General features: G+C 43.6%; 1 protein-coding gene across 1 annotated transcript in view; it reads left to right on the top strand.

The window, feature by feature from the left end:
* Nucleotides 1-23,725, top strand: part of LOC127531956 (NLR family CARD domain-containing protein 3-like) — a 38,647-nt gene extending 14,922 nt beyond the window's left edge. The window contains exons 2-7 of the mRNA XM_051942576.1: nt 12,402-12,499; nt 12,883-13,014; nt 20,796-20,868; nt 21,029-21,257; nt 21,439-23,224; nt 23,302-23,725. Of these exons, the coding sequence (XP_051798536.1) occupies nt 12,926-13,014; nt 20,796-20,868; nt 21,029-21,257; nt 21,439-23,224; nt 23,302-23,503 (2,379 nt within the window). The 5' untranslated portion in view covers nt 12,402-12,499; nt 12,883-12,925 and the 3' untranslated portion in view covers nt 23,504-23,725. The remainder of the gene's footprint in view (nt 1-12,401; nt 12,500-12,882; nt 13,015-20,795; nt 20,869-21,028; nt 21,258-21,438; nt 23,225-23,301) is intronic.
* The last annotated feature ends 652 nt before the right edge of the window (nt 23,726-24,377 follow it).

Raw genomic sequence — 24,377 nt, 5'->3', positions numbered from 1 at the left:
ACATGTGTCCTACTACACACACAGAGTACATGTATCCTACTACACACCACAGAGTACGTGTATCCTACTACACACACACAGAGGACATGTGTCCTACTACAACGCAACAGAGTACGTGTATCCTACTACTCACACAGAGTACATGTGTCCTACTACACACACAGAGTACGTGTATCCTACTACACACACAGAGTACGTGTGTCCTACTACACACACAGAGTACGTGTATCCTACTACACACACACAGAGGACATGTGTCCTACTACACACACAGAGTACATGTGTCCTACTACACACACAGAGTACGTGTATCCTACTACACACACACAGAGGACATGTGTCCTACTACACACACAGAGTACGTGTATCCTACTACACACACAGAATACGTGTGTCCTACTACACACACAGAGTACGTGTATCCTACTACACACACACAGAGGACATGTGTCCTACTACAACACACAGAGTACATGTGTCCTACTACACACACAGAGTACGGTGTATCCTACTACACACACAGAGTACATGTGTCCTACTACACACACAGAGTACGTGTATCCTACTACACACACAGAGTACGTGTATCCTACTACACACACAGAGTACGTGTGTCCTACTACACACACAGAGTACGTGTATCCTACTACACACACAGAGTACGTGTTATCCTACTACACACACAGAATACGTGTGTCCTACTACACACACAGAGTACGTGTATCCTACTACACACACACAGAGGACATGTGTCCTACTACACACACAGAGTACATGTGTCCTACTACACACACAGAGTACGTGTATCCTACTACACACACAGAGTACATGTGTCCTACTACACACACAGAGTACGTGTTCCTACTACACACACAAGAACATGTGTCCTACTACACACACAGAGTACGTGTGTCCTACTACACACACAGAGTACGTGTATCCTACTACACACACACAGAGGACATGTGTCCTACTACACACACAGAGTACATGTGTCCTACCTACACACACAGAGTACGTGTATCTACTACACACACAGAGTACATGTGTCCTACTACACACACAGAGTACGTGTATCCTACTACACACACACAGAGGACATGTGTCCTACTACACACACAGAGTACATGTGTCCTACTACACACACAGAGTACGTGTATCCTACTACACACACACAGAGGACATGTGTCCTACTACACACACAGAGTACGTGTATCCTACTACACACACACAGAGGACATGTGTCCCTACTACACACACAGAGTACATATATCCTACTACACACACAGAGTACGTGTGTCCTACTACACACACACAGAGGACATGTGTCCTACTACACACACAGAGTACGTGTATCCTACTACACACACACAGAGGACATGTGTCCTACTACACACACAGAGTACATATATCCTACTACACACACAGAGTACATGTGTCCTACTACACACACAGAGTACATGTGTCCTACTACACACACAGAGTACATGTATCCTACTACACGCACAGAGTACGTGTATCCTACTACACACACAGAGTACATGTGTCCTACTGCACACACAGAGTACATGTATCCTACTACACAACACAGAGTACGTGTATCCTACTACACACACAGAGTACATGTATCCTACTACACACACAGAGTACGTGTATCCTACTACACACACAGAGTACGTGTGTCCTACTACACACACACAGAGGACATGTGTCCTACTACACACACAGAGTACATGTGTCCTACTACACACACAGAGTACGTGTATCCTACTACACACACACAGAGGACATGTGTCCTACTACACACACAGAGTACGTGTATCCTACTACACACACAGAGTACATGTGTCCTACTACACACACAGAGTACGTGTATCCTACTACACACACAGAATACATGTATCCTACTACACACACAGAGTACATGTGTCCTACTACACACACAGAGTACGTGTATCCTACTACACACACAGAGTACATGTATCCAACTACACACACAGAGTACGTGTATCCTACTACACACACACAGAGTACGTGTATCCTACTACACACACAGAGTACGTGTATCCTACTACACACACAGAGTACATATATCCTACTACACACACAGAGTACATGTGTCCTACTACACACACAGAGTACGTGTATCCTACTACACACACACAGAGGACATGTGTCCTACTACACACACAGAGTACGTGTATCCTACTACACACACAGAGTACATATATCCTACTGCACACACAGAGTACATGTGTCCTACTACACACACAGAGTACGTGTATCCTACTACACACACACAGAGGACATGTGTCCTACTACACACACAGAGTACATGTGTCCTACTACACACACAGAGTACGTGTGTCCAACTACACACACAGAGTACATGTGTCCTACTACACACACAGAGTACGTGTATCCTACTACACACACAGAGTACGTGTATCCTACTACACACACAGAGTACATATATCCTACTACACACACAGAGTACATGTGTCCTACTACACACACAGAGGACATGTGTCCTACTACACACACAGAGTACATGTATCCTACTACACACACAGAGTACGTGTGTCCTACTACACACACAGAGTACATGTGTCCTACTACACACACAGAGTACGTGTATCCTACTACACACACACAGAGGACATGTGTCCTACTACACACACAGAGTACATGTATCCTACTACACACACAGAGTACATGTATCCTACTACACACACAGAGTACATATATCCTACTACACACAGAGTACATGTATCCTACTTCACACACAGAGGACATGTGTCCTACTACACACACAGAGTACATGTGTCCTACTACACACACAGAGTACATGTATCCTACTACACACACAGAGTACATATATCCTACTACACACAGAGTACATGTATCCTACTTCACACACAGAGTACATGTGTATCAGTACTCTAACTCTCCTTGTCATTCAGTGCTTTTTATTTATTCATCTTATTTTCTACATTGTAGATTAATCCTGAATATGAACACTTTTCTGTTTCCATCATGGTTCCATTTGTGTTCTTTTGTAGTTTGGATGTGTTCAGTGTTCATCTGCAAGGTCCAAACCGTTGACTGCTAGTGGATCTACAGAGTACATGAATAATGAGAGTATTTTCATGACATTTTAACACATGCAGTTTGTGTGGATATTTATACTGCAGTATAATAGTACAGTATTCTGAATACGTGTACTCTGCATGTAGTAGTACTATTCCATCATTAAACTGCACTATTACCCGTGTGTAACGGTACTGTCCACATTAATGTCCTTTACTTCCTCTAGTTTATTTTCTCTGTGGTGTCCCGACCACTTCATGGTGTTTTTGGTCCGTTTCAGGCCATCACTGCCCCCCCCACCACACCAGCTTTCACACAATCAGCAGATCAATGATCACATCTATGCCAAGGAATGTGTTGGACTGGGAGTAAAATGGTCCCACCAGATCCTGACTGGCTTTCTGACCCCCCAGTACAGGTAAAGTGCACATTTCAGAGAGTCCTTTTATTGAGGCCAGCCTGAGGAACACCTGAGCAATAATCCTGCTGTCTGATCAGCATCTGGATCTGAATGAAATGTATGTGGAGTCCATGAGAGACATTTAGTGCAGTAATGATGTGTTTAGTATCAGTCAGTGTTTGGTCTGGACTCTGAACAGGCTCAGTATAAAACTATAAACCTGATATGAGGCTCTGATCCTGGACCAGATAGAAAATCATTCACCTGAAGGACATTCTGATGCCAGATATTGTTGAGAAAACCAAATGAGTGGGCAGTAAAGCTGAAGTTCCTCCATAAACTCAGTCCAGACCTCAGAACTGATTCATGGTTCAGCCTCCGTTTTACTCTGAACAACTTTAGTTTCTGCTTCCATTTTTCTCAGACTTCTTCTCTGAACACTAAAGGTCTGTTTCTCTCCAATATTGTCCACAGATGTGTCTAAATGTGTGTCAGTGAGAACTTCTCCTCTGTCCAGATAATCCATCCTCCTCACAGCTGAGGCAGATCCAGATGCTGATCAGACAGCAGGATTATTGCTCAGGTGTGCCTCAGGCTGGCCTCCATAAAATAAGAACATTTCCTGTGTGATGGTTTGGTCCAGAGGTTCTCTAAAGGGTTAAAGAGGGCAGGACTAAGTAGCAGCCCTGTCTGCATCCTCTTTGCAGGGCTCTAGAGTTGGACAGATTCCTCTTTATTTAGATCCTGGTGGTGGGAGATGAGTGTGTTGTTTTAATGCTTTGTATAAATTTACTAGTGAAATGGAAATGGTTGTACTTATATCGCGCTTTTATCCAAAGCGCTTTACATGATACGTCACAATTAGGGGTTAGGTGTCTTGCTCAGGGACACCTCGACATGAGCACAATGGGCCGAGGATCGAACCACAACCCTCTAGTTGTGAGACGGCCGCTCTACCCACTGAGCCATGCCGCCCCACTAGTGAACCCAAATCCAGCCGTTACTTGGTAGAGAAATTCCAGCCAACAGAGTGGAATGTCTTCTGAGCCGCTGAGAGGATTTCACTCTTTCTGCCTTTGTTTCTAGCGTCAGTGATGTGGAGGCTTTACCAGTATTGTGCTGCGTCTGCCTGTTTGCTACAAACCCAGTTTGATCCTCGTCTGTCAGAAACAGGAGGATTTTTTCAACCTCTCAGACAGAATTGATGCATACAGTTTATAATGGATGTTGAAAACACTCATTGGCCGATATGATTTAGACTCTGATCCTGGGCTCCGGTCGGGCTCTGGTCCTGGACTTGTTCTGTGAAGGATCAGAGTTCATGTTTCTTTGGAGCTTCTGTTGGTCAAAGTGTAATAATGTGGGATCATCTTTGTGTTGTGGTCCAGTGACTGCAGAGTGACTTCCATGAGTCATATTTAACAGACAGCAGTGAGCGCCCCCTGCTGGTTCCCCTCAGTGTTGCTGTCAGTGATCCTGTAGGATTAACTGCAGTCCTGCTGCTTCACCTGCAGTGCAGCTGGGTGGTCAGAGAATCCAGGCAAAGGCACAGATAGTGGCAGACACTCTACCCACTGAGCCATGCCGCCCCTATAAACATAATCTGTACTAAAAGAAGTCACTCTCCAAAAACCAAACGGGGATAACTGAAACAGGCAACAAAACAGAGTACTTAAAGTCTGGGAAGTTAAGCTACAGGAGCAAGGTAGGCAGATAGGGACCAAAAACAGGAACAGGCAGGAATCCGAGGGGAAGAAGAGCAGAGTCCATGGAGCTGAAGCAGTCAGGGGGTAAGCAGAACTTGGTGGGGAGAACATAATCCAAGGAGGGGAAGAGAGTCTGTGAGGGAAGAGAGTCTGTGAAGGCATGTGAGTTAGTGATCCAGCAGGGAATGAATGAAAGCACAGAGCTTAAACAGCTGAGTGAGGTAGAGAACAGGTGAACGGAGTGAACTAATGACTGCAGCTGATGTGCATTACTGCAATCAGCAAAGTGCAGGCAGGTGAATGAGACAAGGGAGGCAGATACAGAGACCAGAGATGACAGGATGAGTGAGAGAAATGCAAGAGAGACAACAACAAAGAGAGGAAGAAGGAGAAACCTAGAGCAGGGATCATAACACCTTACCACCTGCTGACTTCAACAACAGATTGCATTCTGAACAGCTAATGCTGTTCCCCAGCAGGTTTTATAGTGTGAGGTTCACTGGTAAGTGTTTTCAGTTTTAACCTGTAGTGTTTTAAATGTGACAGCAGTGTTGGACAGTGTCCCAGTTCTGCTGCCAAGTGTTCACTTTTTGAAAAATGTGTGCTATGAGTGAGAAAGTGTGTTCAGTCTTTTGCAATAAGAGTGCAAGAGTTTTTAAGGAAACTGTGCAAACCATGAATAGTGTCCAAAATATGGACAGCAGTGTCCTGTTTTTGAGAAAAATGTGCAGTGAATGGAGTTTAGTGTCTTATCAATGAAGAAAAATTGTAATGCATGTAAGTCCAGTCCTGATGTCGTGGTGTCATGCTGAATCCTGTGTAATTAAAGTTACTGCCCACATATGTCACACCACCATTCTACTATTCATGAACACCTGGAAGAGTCCTGGAACTTTTGGATTCCATCACATATTAGAGAACAGATGCAGTTTAAGAATAATGACCTGAGCTAGAATGAGGGAATTTTCCAACAACTGCTGTAAGCTGCCCTTAAAAACATGTAAAATAAAGAATCAGTCATTAAACTGGCAGCCAGGATGATAAACATCAGATGAGTGAAAATAAATGAGATTCTGTTCATTGACTGGTTCTACCATGAGGTCTGCTGTCTTTACAAAGTTGTTTCTGTGTTTTTGAACTTTCACTGAACATTTAAGCAGAAAAATGTTTTGTTGTGACAGTTAAATTCTTTTCCATAAATCCCTCTCTCTTCTGTTTTATCATTCTAGATGATGTCATAACGTGCTTCAAATCTTCGGTTCACATCATTGGATCCAAGTTCTAAAAACTCTCCTCTGGGTGGTTTCAAAGACGAGGAAACGGTTGCAGCCATGACACAGGTAGGTCATCTACATTTGACTTTAAATTAAATCTGCTGCAAAGCTTTTCATAGCTTCAATCAAATGGAAATCATCACTTAGATATACAAGCTGTTAAACAGTGTTTTAGAAAGTAAACAGAATGACAAAGACAAGATTCTGTAGCTAATATGTAAAGTTTCACTGTTAAACTGTTAAACCTGTGAAAAACTAACAACTGATGCAACATTTTGGTCCCTGAGCTCATAAAGAAGCCAAAATGAAGAAAAAGAGAATCCTCTGAGCCAAAACTATGGATTGTAATTTAAAGTAAAACAAAAGAATATGATGTACAATTAGTTTCTGCTTTAAAGAAATGAAAAGGTCCATCTGCTGTTTTTGATGTAAATTTTACTCAACTTCCTTGATTGTTTTTTTTCCTCAAAATGAATAAAACTCACCCAAAGGACGTCCCCGAGGACACACAACAAAACACACACACACACATTCCTTCTGGCCGTGTTTATGTGTGTAGAAATGACATGCAGGTTAATTAGTGGCTTCGTTAAATCTTATCGCTCACCGACGTCAGACTGGCGGCCACGTTTACCCGTTTCCCCGGTAACGGCGGCTCGTTTTGTAGTTTTTCTGTGTAGTTTCCGGTGCAGGTGGTTGCGTTCAGGTGCAGGAAATACGACTTTCAGAACCAGATTTATCACTTTTTAATGGACATTTTCCATCGTTTCTGAGCGGGTCGTTTTTGTGTCTGTTTATCTCTTCTGACAGCGACTATCCCAGTGGATGCAAAGTCCTGACAGTGAAGCACATACTGATGATATGTGGTGGAAGAAACTTTAAATAGTGCATTCTGAGTAAATTTTCATGTTTTCCTTTGGAAAAGACTACCACAAATAGACACAAAACTATCACTTAGAGACAAAGCAATTAAAAAATACACAAAACAAGCATAAAAAGGAGCAAACTGACCACAAACTTTTTGAAAACCACCACAGACAGACATAAAACGAGTACTAAAAGACGCAAAATGACCACAAAAGATGCAAAAATGTGACAAAGAGGCATAGAAAGACCACTGAAACACACAAAACAAATGTAAAAAGAAGCATAGTGACCACCAAAAGATGCCAAACTACCCCTAAAAGACACAAAATACGCGTTAAAAGATGCTAAATAATACTAAAGAGATGCCAAACTACCACAGTGGATGCATCATCCTGACAGTGGAGCACAAAGGTGGAAACATGAGCAAAAAGTGTTAGAGATGACCATACAAACAGGAAAACACAACCACAAAAAGACACAAAACTCTCAATTGAAGATAAAACAATGATAAAATACCCAAAATGAGGATAAACACAAGCAAACTGACCACAGAGAGTTTGAACACTACAACAAAGAGACATAAAACAAGCATAAAGACGAGTAAAATGACCACAAAGATGTAAAACTACAGCAAAGAGAAATAGAAAGAGCACTGAAACACACAAAACAAATGTAAAAAGAAGCAAAGTGACCACAAAAAAATGCCAAACTACCCCAGTGAATGCATCGTCCTGACAGTGAAGCACGGAGATTCAGTCCTTCCCCCTACGACCTTGAAGCAGGAACCTTTAAAATGTCTAATAATAAGAAGAAAAATAATAAATGTACATTTTAAATGAAGGAGGCTCCAGGATGCAGCCCTGAGGAACTCCTCACATTACCATGCTAAGTGATGCACAACATCTCAAAGCATGAAACAACATAAATGTGATGCAGAACCAACACAAAGAGATGAAAAAGCAACAATGAGGCACAAAATTTTAATAAAATCTAACACAAAGATGAGAAAAGTTCACAGTTTGACTTAAAACAACAAAAATCGGGACACAAAATGACCAAGGAAAAGACAACAAAAGTCTTGAAATGATGCCGGTGTGAAACTAACATCCGCAAAATGACAAAAAAAACAAACAAATATTAAAAAAACAGCATGTGGTGTGAAAATGTAAAACTAAAGTACCAGAAAATGCCAGAAAATTCACAATATGACATTGAAAAGGATCAAAATATGTCTAAAATTAACACGAAAAACACTGCAAAACATTTGTAGATGCACAGTTGGATTCAAAACAACAAGAAATGAGACACAAAATTACCCAGAATGAGAGAGGTGGGAGTGTGAGGATTTGTGGTGGGAGAAAACTTTTGCATTCTGGGTAAACTTTCAGGCTCATATCCTGTTGGTAGGTGGTTGGTCAGAACTATTAGAGACGATAAAAGAAGAAACCAGGATCATCTAGAGACAGGATTCACTCTGAGGAAAAAGAATGTATGCAGATTTTAAACGACCACAAAAACACAGAAAACAAACAAAAGTAGCAAAAAGACACAAGATGGTGAGAAAAAGACGTTCACAGAAGAGGACAGAAACCAGAAAATATTCACATTTAAGAAGCAACAATCACAGAGTTTAGGCTGTTTTCATGAACAAATCCTTCAAACCGAGGTCTGAATGGTCGTCAGTAATGAGAAGAATTCAACCAAATGGACTCATTTTATGATTTCTGTTGAGAAAAAGTGATTCTGCAGCTTTGACTTTTGGTTCGATCAAAACTGAACCTTTTTATTTGTCATTTTACCGACCGGTTAAATAGAAAAGTAACACAAAGGACAGTTAGGTGAGTAAAGTATGGTGCAAACAACATGATTCATAGTGGATTATCTTCAGCTGTTTGTCTCTAAAATGTCAGAAAACGGTGAAAGATGTGGATCAGCCCCAGTCTGATCATTATAGTGACATCTGTGGAGGCAGAGCGCCACCCGCTGGATGCACCGAGCAACAACATCTGATTCTACATCCAGGTAGAACAATCTGGATTTCTGTTTCTGTGCTTCTGGAAGGTGTTTTCCCTTCATTCAAAAGGTTAGTTGTACCTGACTCATAGTTTCAGATGTTTATTATCATCCCTAAAACATAAGACAACAACAGCACACTCACATTTTGGTTTTTATTCCAGTCTGGATTGTTGTTTCTAGGTATTTTTACCTGAAGCCTGTCAAGAATAATTCAAAACTGACCTCAGCGTCTTAAAATATTTTAAAAATGTACCAAAACTTGTAAAAAAGGAAATAATGTCAAAGAAATAACTTAAAATCTTTCAGACGTTATGAATCTTGTCCAAAGCCATTTCAAAACCTGTTAAAAATAAGACAGTTTATCTAAAATGAGGAATAATTTGTTTTAAATGACTCAGAATGGACAACAATGAATGATTATTGATAATTGAAAATGGAAGAAATTGCCGAATTCTAGATGGAGGATGTAGAGAATATGGATGGATCCATATTTCTACTAAAACACAGTCTTTGGTCGACATTTCACCAACTTTAGAGGCTCTAACATCAGTAGAATCTGATGTGTGGAAAGTATGGGAAGAAAACTTTAGAATTTTGACTTGAAATCTGCCCAAAATTACTCAAAGTTAGTCCAAAATTACTTAAAATCTGTCTAGAATGACTAAAAGTTAGTCCAAAATGACCTCAGAGTTGCTGGAAATTACCTTCAACTTGTCAAAAATTACTTTAAATTGTTCAAAATTACTGTAAACTTGTCTACAATTGCTCTAAATTCTCCAAAATGACAATAATAAAAAAACTATTGGCCCCTTACAATGGAAAGATGTGGACAGTCTCCAATCCAGGTTGGTCGAGTGACTCCATAAAGTTCCTGTAAGTGTATATCTGTGGATGGAACCATGTTTCTACAAAAGTTTTGGTCATTTCTCCAACTTTTGAGGCTCTAACATCAGTAGAACCTGATGGGTTAAGGTTTGACCAGACAAGGCTCCAGTCTTTAGATGTTTTGATTAGAAACGTGTCCAGAATTACTCAAAATTTGTCTAAGATGACTTCAAACCTGTGCAAAATGAAAAATAATTTGTTGAACAATGGGTACAAACTGTCCCAAGTTACCTAACAATGTCCAAAATCACAATATTGAATAACTATTGGCCCTTAAAAATGGAAAAAAACATGCCCAATATACCCACAAATATCCTTAATAAGTTAAGACCCTCTTCAGAATGACTCAAAATCACTTGATACTTGGCCAAAATCATTGAAATAGTTTAAAATGACAATATTAAATATATATTGGACCTTGAAAACATAAAAATGTGCAACATGTCCAGTCAAAGGTGGTCTAGTGTCTCCATAAAGTTCCTGTAAGTGTATATAGATGGATGGATCCTTGTTTCTACTAAAATCCAGTCTTTGGTCCACATTTCTCCAACTGCTGAGGTTCTAACATCAGTAGAATCTGATGTGTCAAAATTTGACCAGGCAAGGTTCAAGTTTTTAGAAATTTGACTTCAAACATCTCCAAAATGACTTTAATGACCCAAAATAAGTCCAAAATCACTTCCAGTCGTCCTAAATTAGTCCAAAATGACCTCAAACTTGAACAAGATGACTAAAATAATGTCTAAAGACACTTTAAATCATCTACAAAATCCAGTAATGTATAATTATTTGTCCTTAAAAATGGAAAAAGGTGAAAAATCTCCATTCCAGGCTGATATAGTGTGTTCATAAAGTTCTTGTGAGTGTACATCTATGAATAAAATTATTAGACCACCCTGGTTTTCTTCAATTTCTTGTTCATTTTAATGCCTGGTACAACTGAATGCCATTTGTTTGGACAAATATAATGATTATAACAAAACTAGCTCATAAGAGTTTAATTTCAGAGCTGATATCAGACATTTCCATGGTTTTCTTGATAATAAGTTCTTCCATCAGTATCTATGACATTGTTCTGCCAAAAACAGCTTTTAGGATTCCATGTTTTCTTTTCTGTCTGTTTTAGTCCCATGATCCACCAGGAGTTAGTACTGATCCATAACCATTGTTTCTGATGTCTCTTCATGCTCTACACCAGATTCTGATCACAGCAGCCCATTCCTGTTGCACTAATTCTAACTATTCTGCTTTGCTTTTGGGCTTGTGGTTCTCCATTTAGTGTTTGATGATTTTCTACATGTTTTCAGTTGGATTTAGATCTGGTGATTGAGCAGCCAAGGCGTGGTTCCAGTGTTCTGGTTCTCCATCCAGGCTTTAACTGACCTTGTCTTGTTGGAAAATCCAGTCATTGGAAGCAGGAAAGAGTTTTCCAGCTGATGGAAGAAGACTGTTTGCAAGAATAGTCCTGTACATGACCTGGTTCATTTGCCCTGTTCCATCCAGACTGAAACTACCCCAGATGAGCTCTGATCCACCCCCATGTTTTACTGTAGGGGCAGACAGTCTGGTTTGTAGCCTCTCCAGGCTTCCTCCTAACCAGTAAGTTGTCTGGAGTGGACATCAATTGAAAATTGGAGTCATCACTGAAGAGAGCCTTAGTCCAATCATCAACTGTCAAGTCCCATTTCTCCACAGTGTCCACTCATTTTAAGGTCCCTGGAGGTCTGTGGATAATTCCTGACACAGGAACGGATGAGTGACGGTCATCTGATGGTAGAGAGACGTTTCCTGACCAGCTAGCAGTTTGGTAGAACCACGTTGGGCTTGTTTTTTCTTGATGTAATGAACGGCTGTCTTGGAGATCTTCAGTTTTTTCTCTACCTGTCTCTCACTCACGATGGCTGCCTTTGTGGCTTCACATAATTCTTTAGTTTTAGGCGTGATGTGAGAGCTGACAGCTTCTGAATTGTGCTACGGCTTGAATGTCAGCAGGAAACCACTCTAGACTTTTGGATGTGCAGTGCTGCTGATGACATAAAATGTCCTCTTATACACTCTGGAATACAATGAAGCTGAAGCATGTCAGATAGGACATAAAGTATGATGGAATCAGTCTGTAAAATGTGCTCTTATTGTGAAAGTCTGCCTGCTGCTTCCTCATAGGTGGAGTCCTGACTGGTTCCAGGAAACAGATCACCTGTCTGAGCGTCCAGGAGTGGACTGGAAACTTTCTTCTTCTTCTTCAGCGCTTTGAATAAAGTGTAAGTTTGCTTTGTTTGCTGCTTTAACTTCAGTAATGTTGCTGTTTGTTTCTGCTCTGTCATGTTTCTACATGTTCACTTCTTATTTCAGCACAAACTGTGGATGACTGCTGTTTAAACATGGATCAATATGATTATTAGCTTATTGATTGACTGCAATCAGTCAATATTTCTATGAGATTATTGATGGACTTGAGTCAGTTTGATGAGCTGCTGATGTTTTTGTTTCTTCACAATCCAAACTGTGTGGTGTCTTTATTACTTTCGGTTTCTCTGTGAGTCTCTGCAGCTCCATGACTCCATCTGCTGGACTGATAGTAGAAGTGCAGCAGCTGATCTCCAGGAGGATCTGAGTGGATGAATGATGTTTGTTTCCTGTGCAGGTGAAGGTAGAAAGTGTGTGTGAGCTGCTGTGAGTTGAGCATCATGGATGAGTGTGAGGACAGAGAGGAGGGAGTCCCTCCCTCTAAAAGCTCTCTGTGTGGGGAACAGGAGAACCAGAGCAAAGCTCAGAGGTGAGAGCACCATCTCTAACTGTCCAGGACTCTGCTGCATGTCAGAGCTCAGCATCACATCACTGCTGCATCATTACTGACAGGAATCCACCTGGACCTGGACCTGAACCTGCATCCAGCTGTGTGTCCTTCAAGAGTGACCGGTCTAAGGGTGACCTCATTAACTTTAAAGATCATCAACCTCCTGCTGCAGAGAAGTAAGCTGTGAAATCAAACTACTGACTGTTGTGTCAAATGTTCTGTTATTGTTCCAAATATGTTCCATCATTAAATCACTCTGAAACTCTGCTACATGATTTTTCCTTCCTGGTGATCTTCCTCTCTATTTACCAGAATCCATCAGAGACCAGAGTCCTCTGTACCTGGACCTGCATCCAGCTGTGTGTCCTTCAAGAGCGACTGGTCTAAGGATTTTATTATTGAATTTAAAGGAGAACCAGGTCCTGCTGCAAAGGGGTAAGATGTTCAGAACAAGGTTTCAGAGCTGCTAGTTTGATAGCAGATTGGCTCCTCATCAAACAGAACAAATGTTTAGAAGAAGTGATGCTAATAACGTGAACATCATCCACAGAGACATTAAAAACAGAACCAGGTGGATCACAGCAAGAACTCTGAGTTCACTAAAATATCAAGAAATAGTTTTACTGGAAAAAACTCAAGTTCTGTGATCAGATAAACCTTGATAGCCTGTATGCTAGCCTGTATGTTAGCATGCATGTTAGCCTTCGTGTTAGCCTGCATGTTAGCCTGCATGTTAGTCTGTACATTAGCCTACTGGACTCTACTGCATGTCAGAGCTCAGCATCACATCACTGCTGCATCATTATTGACAGAAATCCACCAGGACCTGGATCTGGACCTGGACCTGGATCTGCATCCAGCTGTGTGTCCTTCAAGAGTGACTGGTCTAAGGGTAATCCTATTGATTTTAAAGGAGAACCAGGTCCTGCTGCAGAGGGGTAAGATGTTCAGACCAAGGACTATGCTACTAATTGACTTTGTCTCGAATAGAACAGAATAATTAACCAGAACATACAGTAGTTGGTGCACATTATGACTGACATCACGATGCAAAAAGCTTCACCGTCAGACTGATAAAAAACAAAGCAAAACTGATTCTAAAAAAAAATCAATGTATCCATGTAAGAAGACTATTTGTATATAATATACATAAATATCTATATTTAAATATCTGTATATAAATATACACACACACACACACACACATCTGCTCATATTTATTGGACAGTGAAGATGCAGCAGCAGTATTTCACGTAACAACCAATGGAATGAGAGGAACGCAGCTTTTGCTCTCAACCAAACTAAAATCACTAGCCAATGGAAGTAGAGTGGGGGCGGGTCTTAGAAAGACGTTGAGATCCAGCTGCAGGTGAGTCCATTGTTGTCATGGTTACAGTAACGCTGTGGTGCTATCTGGCAGTGATACAGAACTCTAACAAATTCATGGATCCAGACTATAAGTGTCATCACTGCTAAAATCTGATCACTTGGTCCTTGACTCATTTCTGAGCTCTCTGAAAAGTTCATCCAAATCCCTTGGTCCACTTTTTTTGAGTAAAATTGCACACAGACAAATAGACGGCAGGACAAACGTACGATCGTCACAGTAACTCCGCCGTGTTCCTTGGTGGAGTTCAAATAAACGGTGCATCCAGACAGCTCAACACAGCGTCCTGGGTTGGATTCCAGCTCTTTACTGCATGTCTTCCCCTCATTCTGGTCCCTGCTTTCCTGTCTGCCTCTCCACTCTGACTATCAAATAAAGACAACAAAAGACCAAAAAAATAACTTTAAAAAAATAAAGAAAGAAATGGTAATTTTTCTTTTTCACTGTAACTGTTTACATGGTTGTATTTCAGAATAAATAGTGCAAATGATGCTTTAAAGGGGGATCAATGTCCTTTTCCATGTCTTTTACTGATTAGTTGCTAAACATATTTGCACCATGTTGTAGTCAGATGGAGTACTACCTCCACCTACTGACCTTTTTGGTGTTCCTATACTCTGTAGTCTGACTTTGTGAAGGCACACAGCTGAATTTCCTTCTAGTGAGCGAGATTGTACCCCGACCCAAAAGCAAAAAAGTTCAGGCTGAGGATTATTTTTCACTTTAAGCCCTTGTAAGATTCAGGTGGTAAAAGAGGCTCTTACTTGCCCGGGATGGCTATTGCAGCTGAGATGGTGGAAAAGAATAAGGTGAAACTTGCAGAGGATGCAGATCTTCATATTTATTCACCAGCACATCACGAAGCAGTCCGACAGCATTTCCCCAGCACACAGAACAGGCCCCCCTCAAAATCCCCTCACACCCAATATATAGGTGAGCTTAAACCACTATGCCCCATTGACAGGTAGAATTCAAGGAGCAGTGCAGCAGAATTACTTACAATATATTACAATTTATATACAAAATATGCCTATTTATTATTAACAAAACACATTACAGTTTCCAAACTCATATGTACACTAAAAACTACCCCTTTAAGTTACATTAATTACCCACTACAATACATTTTCCCCAGCCCAACCTCCCCTCCCATGAGGCCACTTGGCTCAGTCCAATCAGGGGAGATGAACAGCACCTGGACTGCACTCACATGGGCATGCCTCCATGGAGTAACCCAGCCAATCACACCTGATCAGTGAGGGAAGATGGACAATCCCTCACATTTCCTCCCCCTTCGGAAGGCTGGCCCTCTTCTCTCCGGGACAGAAAATCCGCTACAGAGTTCTGTCTCCCTGGAATGTAGCAGATGTTGAACCTGTATGGTTGGAGTGACAGGAACCATCTAGTGATGCGACTGTTTGTGTCTTTCATCGACTCCAGCCACTGGAGCGCCCTGTGGTCCGTTTCCAAGGTGAACTCCCTTCCCAGGAGATAGTACTTGAAGGAGTCGATCACCCACTTGATGGCCAAACACTCCAGCTCCACTGTGGAGTAGCGGGTCTCTCGTGGGAATAGCTTCCTGCTCACAAAAGCCACCGGTTGCTTGTCCTCGCCCTCGCCTTGCAGAAGCACTCCTCCAATTCCTCTGTGAGATGCGTCAGTCTGGACAGTGAACGGTAGACTGAAGTTTGGACTCTGGAGAACCGGCTTGCGACACAGGGCCTCCTTGAGATCCTGGAACGCCTTCTCCTGCTCCTTTTCCCAGGTCCACTTGGTCTTGCTGGCACTAGTGAGGTCAGAAAGAGGGGCTGCCCGGGCTGAGAAGTTCCGGATGAACCGACGATACCAGCCCACCAAGCCCAGGAAGGAACGGACCTGCTTCCTGGTGGTTGGTCTCTCAGCTGCTTGCACCGCCTCCACCTTGTCCTTGACTGGCCGGATCACCCCATTGCCCAGGACATGCCCCAGGTACTGCAGCTCCCGCCTGGCCAAAGAACATTTCTTTGGGTTTATCGTCAGGCCAGCTTGCTTGATTCGGCCAAGAACGGCTTTTAGATGCCCCAGGTGTTCCTGCCATGAGTTGCTGAAAATGATAACATCATCAAGGTATGCTCCAGAAAATGACTCCATACCTGCCAACACCTGGTTCATCAGTCTTTGAAACGTCGCAGGAGCCCCATGGAGGCCAAAAGGCATCTTTGTGAACTGCCACAGTCCATGGGGGGTCCTGAAGGCGGTGAGGGGCTTGGCAGCATCCGCGAGAGGCACTTGCCAGTACCCCTTACACAAGTCCAGGGTACTGATGAACTGGGACTGGCCAACCCGCTCTATCAGATCATCTAACCTGGGCAAAGGAAAGGCATCAAATTTTGACTGTGCATTTACCCTCCTGAAGTCGATGCAAAAGCGAATGCTCCCGTCCTTCTTGATGACCAGTACAACAGGATTGCTCCACTCACTGGTGGATGGCTCTATCACTCCCAGTTCAAGCATGGTCTCAATCTCCTCTAATAGAACTGGCACCATCCTCTCCGGGATGCGGTACATCCTCTGCCTGATGGGGGTGCTGTCTGTCAGCTGAATGTCATGGTACACCAGATCTGTGGTGCCTGGCTTCTCCTTAAAGAGGTCAGGGGAGATGATGGCTTCAAGCTCCTGCTGCTGTATAGGAGGGAGATAGGACAAGTCAATTTGTGTGGCTGAAGGCTTTGCTGGAGTAAACTCACCCTCCTCATCTTCCTCCGGCACAGCCCGAACATAAAACTGTGGGCTTGGGGGGGATCTCGAGTCTTCCACTCTTTCAATAAATTAATGTGAAAAGTCTGTTTTTTGTTCCTCCGCTCAGGCATGTCTATTTCGTAGACAGTGTCACTCTGCTTTCTCAGCACTGTATATGGACCCTTCCATTTTGCCAGGAGCTTATTTTCAGAGGTAGGTAACAATAACAGAACTTGCTGACCTGGATTGAAGGACCTCTGTCTTGCAGCGCGATCGTACCAGGTTTTCTGGTTCTGCTGTACTTTCGCCATCTCTCTCCTCACCAGCTGTGTCGACTGTTCCATCTTGTCACGCATTTTAAGGACATAGGTGAGGATGTTGGTTGCTGTCCCCTCTGGTTTCCCAATCCAGGACTCCTGCAGGACATCCAGAGGCCCCCGGACCTGACGACCATAGAGGAGTTCGAACGGCGAGAACCCTGTGGACGCCTGTGGAACTTCACGGTAAGCGAAAAGAAGATAAGGTAACCATTTATCCCAGTCTTTGCCACTGATGGAAACAACCTTCTTCAACATGCTTTTTAGGGTCCTGTTATACCGCTCACAAAGTCCATCAGTCTGTGGGTGGTAAGGCATGGTCCGGATACTCTTAATACCCAACAGCCTGTACACTTGCTTTAGAGTGTTGGACAGAAAGTTTGTACCCTGATCTGTTAAGATCTCAAAAGGAAATCCTACTCTAGAGAAGAGCTGAAGAAGAGCGTAGGCTATCTGCTTAGCTGTAATATCCCTTAAGGGGAATGCCTCAGGGTAGCGAGTAGCATAGTCACAAATAGTGAGAATAAACCGGTTCCCTGACTGTGACCTTTCTAGAGGTCCCACTATATCCATGGCTATCCTACTGAAAGGAACATCAATAATGGGAAGTGGCTGAAGTGGATATTTAGGGACATTCTTATTAGCAAAGAGCTGACAAATAGGACATGACTGACAAAAGTTCTTTACCGCGGACTGGAGACCAGGCCAAAAAAATTTACTGGCAATCCGGTCAAAAGTCTTTTTGGAGCCCAGATGACCCGCCCATGGAATGCTATGACCCAGCTTTAGCACCTGCTCACGTAACTGGGTGGGGACCACTAGCCTCTCTGCTTGTGATTTCCCAGACTGGTGGTACAGCAACCCCTCCCTCAGGACGTAATCCTCCCTAGGGGCCGCCTCACCAGCCTCCTGCTTTGCCTGGCCGAAGGCCTCCTGCAATGACTCATCCTGACTCTGGAGCTGTAGAAAATTTAGAGGCATGTCAATATCAGAGTCCCCTGGATTTGGAATACATTTCATTAGGATTTTTGCAGTACCTTCCATTTTTTCCCGTCTTTTCTGGCGTCTACTTTTTCAAGGTTTAAAGGAGCCCATCTGAGGGACATTAGATCCAAAAAATGGTAGGTAACTCAATGGATTTGGATCAACGGGGAGAACTTTGGATTTCCTGGGGATTAACATCTCCCCTTTGTATGTCTAAACCAGCCTTTGACTGCCCTTTGCTTTGGGATCTGGTCACCACACAGACAGGTTTAACAGACTGGACTAGCTCGGACAATACAGGAATATCCTGGCCTAAAATCACCTGATGAGCGAGATTTTTCACCACCCCAACTGTTAGCAAATATGTCTGACCTGCCACTTCAACATACACTATAACAGTGGGGTAAGTGCGATGATCCCCGTGGACACAGGAAATATCCAAGCCTGGTCCAACAAAATGGCCCTGACTTTTCAAAATGGCGGGATTAACTAGCGTTTGCACACTCCCAGTGTCAAGTAAAGCCAATGCTGGCTCCCCATTAACTTTAACCTCTGTTAACTGCTGTTTGCCATTTCCCCGAACCTCCTCCCTTCCCGGTCGAGGCACAGTACAAAAATAGGCAGATTTAGCTTTCCTGGCAGGGCAACCAGGTTTTTTGTGTCCTTCCTGACCACAGAAGAAACATACGAGACCCTTACCAGAGGGCTTAACTTTACCCGAGTCAACATTTTCCTCTCTAGGCCTACTCGCCCCACCTGCCTGATCCGGACCAACCCCCTTGCCAAAACCCACAGACTTACCCTGTAATGTACTGCCTTTGGAGTATGGGTCGAACTGGAATGTCTTCGGTCCTCGTCTGGCTGACAGGAAGTTCTCCACAAACTCCGCAGCTTCACGCCCCGAGGTTGGGTTACGCTCCTTAACCCAAACTCTCAGCTCTGGTGACAGCGAATGGTAGAACTGCTCCAAGATGAGGATTTCACCCACTTGCTTCTTCGTCTTCTTCTCTGGCTGCATCCATTTTTGGTATAAGTCTTTGAGGCGGTTGTAAAACTCCCGTGGAGTCTCCCCGGGCTGGAAGTCTGGCTCACGAAACCGCTGGCGATATACATCTTCATTAATTTCATATTTTGTCAAAATGGCTTCTTTCACACTTTTATAGTCACATGAATCTTCCAAAGCCATAGCAACATAGGCTGCACGGGCCTTACCAGTCAGATGTGGAATTAGCCTCACTGCCCAGTCCATCTCTGGCCATTGATAAGCGGTGGCCAGACGTTCGAAGGTGGTGAGATATTGCTCAATGTCGTCACCATCCTCCAACCTGGGAATAGCCGACTGTGCCCAGCCTCTACCAGTGTGTTCCTGTGCCACTGGTACCGATTCGGCCTGTTGCTGTGGTGGGGGATGGGGGGGGTGCTTGTACCTCAACCCTGGGGCTCGATCTTTCACCCAGGCGGCGGACCTGCGCCTGCATCTGCCTCCATCGTTCCTCTTGCTCCTGCGTCTCCCGGTTCCATCGATTGCTCAGGTCGGTTTGGGACTGCAGGCATTTCTGTAGCATACACATGATGGAGGACAGATCTGCGGCACCTGGAGGCTCTTCTTTGGACTGGGACTCCACATGTTCTCCTCCTGTGGCTCCCTCCTCCAAAAACTTTTCCTCGTTCTTCTTCTTAGGTGGCATGACTGATGTGATGTGCGTACTCAGTTTGGCAGCACCAATCCCACTTCTGACACCACAATGTAAGATTCAGGTGGTAAAAGAGGCTCTTACTTGCCCGGGATGGCTATTGCAGCTGAGATGGTGGAAAAGAATAAGGTGAAACTTGCAGAGGATGCAGATCTTCATATTTATTCACCAGCACATCACGAAGCAGTCCGACAGCATTTCCCCAGCACACAGAACAGGCCCCCCTCAAAATCCCCTCACACCCAATATATAGGTGAGCTTAAACCACTATGCCCCATTGACAGGTAGAATTCAAGGAGCAGTGCAGCAGAATTACTTACAATATATTACAATTTATATACAAAATATGCCTATTTATTATTAACAAAACACATTACAGTTTCCAAACTCATATGTACACTAAAAACTACCCCTTTAAGTTACATTAATTACCCACTACAATACATTTTCCCCAGCCCAACCTCCCCTCCCATGAGGCCACTTGGCTCAGTCCAATCAGGGGAGATGAACAGCACCTGGACTGCACTCACATGGGCATGCCTCCATGGAGTAACCCAGCCAATCACACCTGATCAGTGAGGGAAGATGGACAATCCCTCACAGCCCTGTAGATGTCTCTGTGTGATAAAGTGAGAGTTAACTGTTGGTGTTGATCCACAGAGTGGAGCAGCAGAACTCAGAGGTTCCCAGAGCTCAGTCTGTCCAGCAGCATCACCTGGACTCCATATTCATGGTGAGTTCATGGACAACAAGTTGTTCTCCATCTGTTGTGTTCAGGCATCTCCATGCTGCTCTTTGTAGACCAGTGGACTGTCAGTGTGTCCAACATGGATCTGATGTTTGGCTCCATGATTTGACTCTGATGGACTCATTGACACATTTCTCTGTTCCAGCTGCTGGAGGACAACATGGTGACTTTTGTGAAGAAGGAGCTGAAGAAGATGCAGAAGCTTGTGAGTCCAGATTACCCAGAATGCTCGTCAGAGAGTCAGAGGGAGGATGAGGAGGAGTTGGAGGGTGATGATGAAGATGAGAGGAGCAGCAGAGAGATGTTTGAGCAGATCACAGTGTTGTTCCTGAGGAGGATGAAGCAGGAGAAGCTGGCTGACTGTCTGCAGAGCAGTAAGAGGATTTGTGTAAAGACTGAAGCTGCTGATCAACAGAACATTTACTAAAGTCTCAGAATATCTTCACACAATCAGTCTTTAGGGGACAAACTGTCACCTTCACTTTATTGCTACTTTGGTGCTTTAATATCCAGGTTACTTCTACTTCACTCTTTCTTTCTCGTGTTTTCATTTAGAACTTGCTGCTGGAGTTTGTGGACGTGAACTTAAACGTGGTCTGAAGAAGAAGTTCCAGAGAGTGTTTGAGGGCATCGCTAAAGCAGGACAGAAGACCCTCCTGAATGAGATCTACACAGAGCTGTACATCACAGAGGGAGGGACTGCAGAGGTCAATGATGAACATGAGGTCAGACAGATTGAAGCAGCATCCAGGAAAGCAGACAGAGCAGAAAGAAGCATCAGAGCAGAAGACATCCTTAAACGCTCACCTGGAAGAGATGGACCAATCAGAACAGTGATGACAAAGGGAGTGGCTGGCATCGGGAAAACAGTGTTAACACAGAAGTTGACTCTGGACTGGGCTGAAGACAAAAGGAACCAGGATATCCACTTCATGTTTCCATTGACTTTCAGAGAGCTGAATGTGGTGAAAGAGAGAAAGTTCAGCTTGATGGAACTTGTTCATCACTTCTTCAGTGAAACCAAAGCTGCAGGAATCTGCAGCTTTGAACACTTCCAGGTTGTGTTGATCTTTGACGGTCTGGATGAGTGTCGCCTTCCTCTGGACTTCCACAACAATGAGGTCCTGACTGATGTTAGAGAGTCCACCTCAGTGGATGTGCTGCTGACAAACCTGATCAGGGGGAAGCTGCTTCCCTCTGCTCGCCTCTGGATAACCACACGACCTGCTGCAGCCAATCAGATCCCTCCTGACTGTGTGGACATGGTGACGGAGGTCAGAGGGTTCACCGACCCACAGAAGGAGGAGTACTTCAGGAAGAGATTCAGAGATGGGAGGAAGGCCAGCAGCATCATCTCCCACATGAAGAAGTCACGAAGCCTCCACATCATGTGCCACATCCCAGTGTTCTGCTGGATCACTGCTACAGTTCTGGAGGAGCTGCTGAGAAGCAGAGAGGGAGGAGATCTGCCCAGAACCCTGACTGAGATGTTCATCCACCACCTGGTGGTTCAGGCCAAAGTCAAGAAGATCAAGTATGATGGAGGAGCTGAAACAGATCCACACTGGAGTCCAGACAGCAGGAGGATGATTGAGTCTCTGGGAAAACTGGCTTTTAATCAGCTGCAGAGAGGAAACCTGATCTTCTATGAGTCTGACCTGACAGAGTGTGGCATCGATGTGGAAGCAGCCTCAGTGTACTCAGGAGTGTTCACACAGATCTTTAAAGAGGAGAGTGGACTGTACCAGGACAAGGTGTTCTGCTTCGTCCATCTGAGCGTTCATGAGTTTCTGGCTGCTCTTCATGTCCATCAGACCTTCATCAACTGTGGAATCAACCTGATGGAAAAACAACAACGAACAACCTCCAACAAACCTGATCCAATAGTTTTCTACCAGAGAGCTGTGGACGAGGCCTTACAGAGTCCAAACGGACACCTGGACTTGTTCCTGCGCTTCCTCCTGGGTCTGTCACTGTCGACCAATCAGAATCTCCTACCAGGCCTGCTGACACAGACAGGAAGTAGCTCACAGACCAATCAGAAAACAGTGAAGTACATCAAGGAGAAGATCGGTGAGAATGTGTCTGCAGAGAGAAGCATCAATCTGTTCCACTGTCTGAATGAACTGAAGGATGTTTCTCTAGTGGAGAAGATCCAACAGTCCCTGAGATCAGGACGTCTGTCCACAGATAAACTGTCTCCTGCTCAGTGGTCAGCTCTGGGCTTCATCTTACTGTCATCAGAAGAACATCTGGACGTGTTTGACCTGAAGAAATACTCTGCTTCAGAGGAGGTTCTTCTGAGGCTGCTGCCAGTGGTCAAAGCCTCCAAGAAAGTTGTGTAAGTAGTTGGAGACTGAAGATCCTTTTTCATTTTGCTGCTGTTTCATCAGTATAATGTGCTTTATGTCTCTTCAGACTGAGTGGCTGTAATCTGTCAGAGAGAAGCTGTGGAGCTCTGTCCTCAGTCCTCAGCTCCCAGTCCTCCAGTGTGACAGAGCTGGACCTGAGTAACAACAACCTGCAGGATTCAGGAGTGGAGAGTCTTTCTGCTGGACTGGAGAGTCCACACTGTAAACTGGAAGCTCTCAGGTCAGGACTCATCAACCTGTTCAACTGATGACCATTTAAAATGTGTTTTTATTCATGATGAGCAGAACAGCTGAGATGGGAGGTTTTCTGTATTTGTATGACTCAGATCAGTTGTGTTACTGACCTTTAGCTCTAGTTCCTCTTAATGAGGCCTCTTCCACTACAGGAACTGAACAACCTGGAACCTGCATCACAGAACCAGGACCAAACAACTTGAGGCTTTTAGTCACTGGAAGGTTCTGTCAATTCAGTATGGAATGGTCATAGCTAAGAAGATGATTCTCAAAGTATGGAACAAGGAGATGTCTCCTGGTCTTGAAGCTTGGCTCACAGAGTTTTCGAGTACATTGCATTTAGAGAAGATTCGATTTGAGATTGCTGGGAAACCAGATAGATTCCATCAGATATGGCAACCGTTTCTTGATCACATTACACAATTAGTGGGGCAGATTAATTGAATAGTCCATAAGAATTTTTCACTTGGTGATACAAGCACAAAATTTGACACAAATGATGTTTAGGATGTGCATTTTGAGAAAAGTACATTATCCAGCTGAAAATCCAAGATGGCCAACAGTTTTCAAGCTGGCCGCCTCGTTAAATGCAAAGAAATGGTTTTCGAAGTCCAACTTTAATGAACAGAAACATGTTCATGATCCAAACATCAAAATGAATGTATTCTGACTGGAAAAACTCAATGGTGTGAATTAAGTTCCAATATGGCCGCCCGTTTTAAAATGGCGGCAATAACGTGACTGAAAATTAGGGGTTTCAGAAGCTGTTTGATAACAGATATTGCATTAAGTTGAAGGCAGACATCCATGATCATTCATTGAAATGCTGTGGTCAGGCTCTATTGGTGTGTAATATTTTATAAGAGAGATGTCAAAGCACAACCAGGG

This window comes from Acanthochromis polyacanthus, chromosome 22, assembly GCF_021347895.1.
Source record: "Acanthochromis polyacanthus isolate Apoly-LR-REF ecotype Palm Island chromosome 22, KAUST_Apoly_ChrSc, whole genome shotgun sequence".
Classification (NCBI taxonomy): Eukaryota; Metazoa; Chordata; class Actinopteri; family Pomacentridae; genus Acanthochromis; species Acanthochromis polyacanthus.
Note: the sequence above shows the minus strand (reverse complement) of the source record. Positions and strands in the feature narration are given on the sequence as shown.